This window comes from Oryzias melastigma, linkage group LG15 (assembly GCF_002922805.2).
Source record: "Oryzias melastigma strain HK-1 linkage group LG15, ASM292280v2, whole genome shotgun sequence".
Taxonomy (NCBI): Eukaryota; Metazoa; Chordata; class Actinopteri; order Beloniformes; family Adrianichthyidae; genus Oryzias; species Oryzias melastigma.
The window spans coordinates 3,826,504-3,829,530 of record NC_050526.1 but is presented as its reverse complement, the minus strand read 5'-3'; the positions used below and the strand labels follow the sequence as shown (position 1 = coordinate 3,829,530).

Sequence of the window (3,027 nt, the reverse complement as noted above, 5' to 3'; positions counted from 1 at the left end):
ACGCATGATTTTATAGCCTCAAGCTAACATTACTGGTGCAGAAATAATGGCGAGCAATATTGGATTAATTCACCAACACTACAGTGCTGGTGCTGAACGCTCATCATATCTCTCACACCTGGCCAGGGTGTGCGGCGGGGGAGGGCAGAGTTTAGTGGGCCTTGGTGCACGCTGGGGGAGGGGAGACTTTGCCACGCCCATTTCAGTAGCGGCGTCAATAATCTGAGCTTTTTCTAGCATCCAGTTTTTTTAACCAACACGATTTGAATAAAGAAATACCCATAAACATGGGAAAAATACTACAAGAACATATTAAAAATACCAAAAAGCCAATCTTTTTTGGAATGGGTCTTTAAAAAAAAAAAAGGTTTTCATTTAACTAACAGTCTGGCGTAAAAGTGTTAATACTCAGTAGTTAGTAGCATCTTTTCTTGTACTATTTTATTGAATTGTTATGTGTTTCTTATCGCCTATTTTATTGCCTATTGTTATTTTATCCTGTTTTTTGCCTTTAATTTGCTCAATTTTAATTTTTTTTCATATTTTATTCTAAAGCCCTTTGGCACCCTGATGGTGCTGTGAAGTTCTGTAGAGTTAAAGATTCATTTATTCATGTGAAAAGCATGAACAAAAAATAACGGAGCGTGGTTAAAAAATGCATTTTGTTTTGTATTCAAAAGATATGAAACACAAAGTAAAAATCAAGTTTTATGTTGTCTAGCAAATATAAACATAAGCTGATTTCATTCTTTTTTCAATAAAGCCTTCCACATTAGTTTTTAGTAGTCTGTTGAAAGTGTTCTGGATGAACATACTTTTATCTTTATTTCTAAACAGAATTCACTCTTTCAGAGTTGTGAACAACCTGGATCTTTTTGAGGCACCTCAGCCTTCACTCATTTCCTTCTTTCTGTGTCTCCTCAGCCAAATCCTCCCACCCAAAGAAAACAGGATGCACAACGAAAACCACCCCAACCTCCACATCAACAGCTCGATCTCGAGTGTCTAAAGATGCTGGTGCTGCTGCAGCCCAGAGTGATGGGAAAGACGCAAAGCCCAGCCGGAAATCGGACTCTCACGCTTCCTCATTACCTCATAAAGCTTCCAAAGCAGCTGCAGAGACTCCCAGCCAACCTAGAGACTCAAAATCCTCCCATAATTCTCCAGACACAGAGCTCCTGCCCCCTAAGGCCTCAGCCAGCGAGACGGAGGTAACTCACGCTGCTTCTCAACACGATCAGGAGCCCAAATCCGTTCCCAGCGGTTCAGCTGCAGAGGAGGAGGCAAGCAAAAAACTTGTTCCTGAAACCACAGATAGGCGTTCCCATGTCAACGTTGTCACAGAGGACACATCCTTTACAGCTGGAGAGACACAAAACATCCCGCAGGGGAACGGACAGGGACGGCCGGATGAGGAGGGAGAAGATGGAAACAAGAAAGAAGAAGCCGAGTGTGGTGTGAACAACAGCCCGAGGTGAGATCTGGCTGAGACGTGAAACTCTGTAAGCACTTGTATCATTTTCCATCCAAACATCTCATTAAAACCCTTAAATTTTTGGGAAACTTTCAAATAAACTAGAGCAATAGAATTTTTACTAATAACTGTGGAGGAATCTCATTGGATCTCAAACTCTGAGGTGTTAAACTCAATTAAGAAATTTCATTTGATTCCCAAAACTGCATAGATATTTCTTCCTGACGACAAATTTATCACTGGTGCTAAAAGAAAAATCCAGGATGTTTACCTAAAACATATTTTTAGCAAACAGAAACAGGAAGCATCTAAAAACCACAGAGAATCTGAAAACTTTTATCTCCATCCTGGGTTTTGAAGAGTTTACTTCTTCATGCCTGAAAATGTCATTACTTAAATAAAAAAAATATTCTTTTGAGTTTTTTTCTGTTGATTGAGATTCTAAATTGAAGATACACTCCTTTTAAAATCCTGTTATTTTTTTTAATACATTCTTACACCATTTTTCAAAAATATTAAGCTTAAAATTATAAATCAAAGTGTTTCTTTGTTCAAATTGCTGTGAATCAGGAGCCAATGCTGCTTGAAAAAGAGCTTGTTTGTGTAGAAAATACGCTGGGCAGATCACAAGCTCCCAGCGCCAAGCTAAAAGCAACAGGGAGGGGAAGGGGGGCGGGGTTGCTTTGCACCAACAGTCCCTCCCAAAACTCAGAGGCAAATTTCTAATGAACTACTGCCGCTATGTCCTAGAAAACGACAGATTTTTACATTTCTGCTAAAAATGGCATAATGCGGGATAATGCCCTTCGAAGTGTGCATTATCAGACATTAACGCTCTTTGCGGAAGCAACCGTCCTGCGCTTCACGTTGGGTTCAGGCTTCCACATTTTTTGCTCCTCTTTAAACCTTAACACATATATAGGAAAAGGTTTTTAAAGGTTTTTTCAGGGATCTGAGAGGCAGAAGTGAAAGTCAGAGAGCAGAAGTTTTAGCAGTTCACACAAACGTGAAGTGCAGATCAGCAAATATACACAGGCAGCCAATCTGACAGCAGATCTCTGTACAGTCAGAGATCTAAGGAGGGAAGGAAAATATCAGTAGATTTACAATATCAATTCATATTTAACTTTTTTTTGTATATTTTATTTTGTAGTTCCTTTTATAATTTCTCACTGTTTAAGGTTCTTATTGTTTAAATCTTGCAATAAATGCAAACAAAAGTACAAATTCTTAAAAAAAAAAAGAAAAACAAAATTTACTAATTTTCTAGTTTTTTCTATAAAGATTTTTAAAAATGGATTTTCTGTTTTTCTTCTGCAGGCCGGCAGAGAGCGGCGCAGAAAAGCCGTCGGGTTTGAGCGTTAAAACGGAGTATGCAGAGGTGACCATCATCCCAGACAGACCGAGAGACAGCCAGACCAGCGACTCCGACTCAGACGGACCAATCCTCTATCGAGATGAAGAAGAGGAAGAGGAGGACGATGAATACACAAACAGTACGTCTTTAAATTAGATCCCTTATTTCCTCCTTTACACAAAAGCTTGTTTGTTAA

The 3,027-nt window shown here is 39.2% G+C and overlaps 1 protein-coding gene across 1 annotated transcript in view; it reads left to right on the top strand.

The window, feature by feature from the left end:
* phactr2 (phosphatase and actin regulator 2) overlaps positions 1 to 3,027 on the top strand; it is a 53,518-nt gene that overhangs the window by 39,142 nt on the left and 11,349 nt on the right. The window contains exons 6-7 of the mRNA XM_036215381.1: positions 925 to 1,474; positions 2,795 to 2,980. Of these exons, the coding sequence (XP_036071274.1) occupies positions 925 to 1,474; positions 2,795 to 2,980 (736 nt within the window). The remainder of the gene's footprint in view (positions 1 to 924; positions 1,475 to 2,794; positions 2,981 to 3,027) is intronic.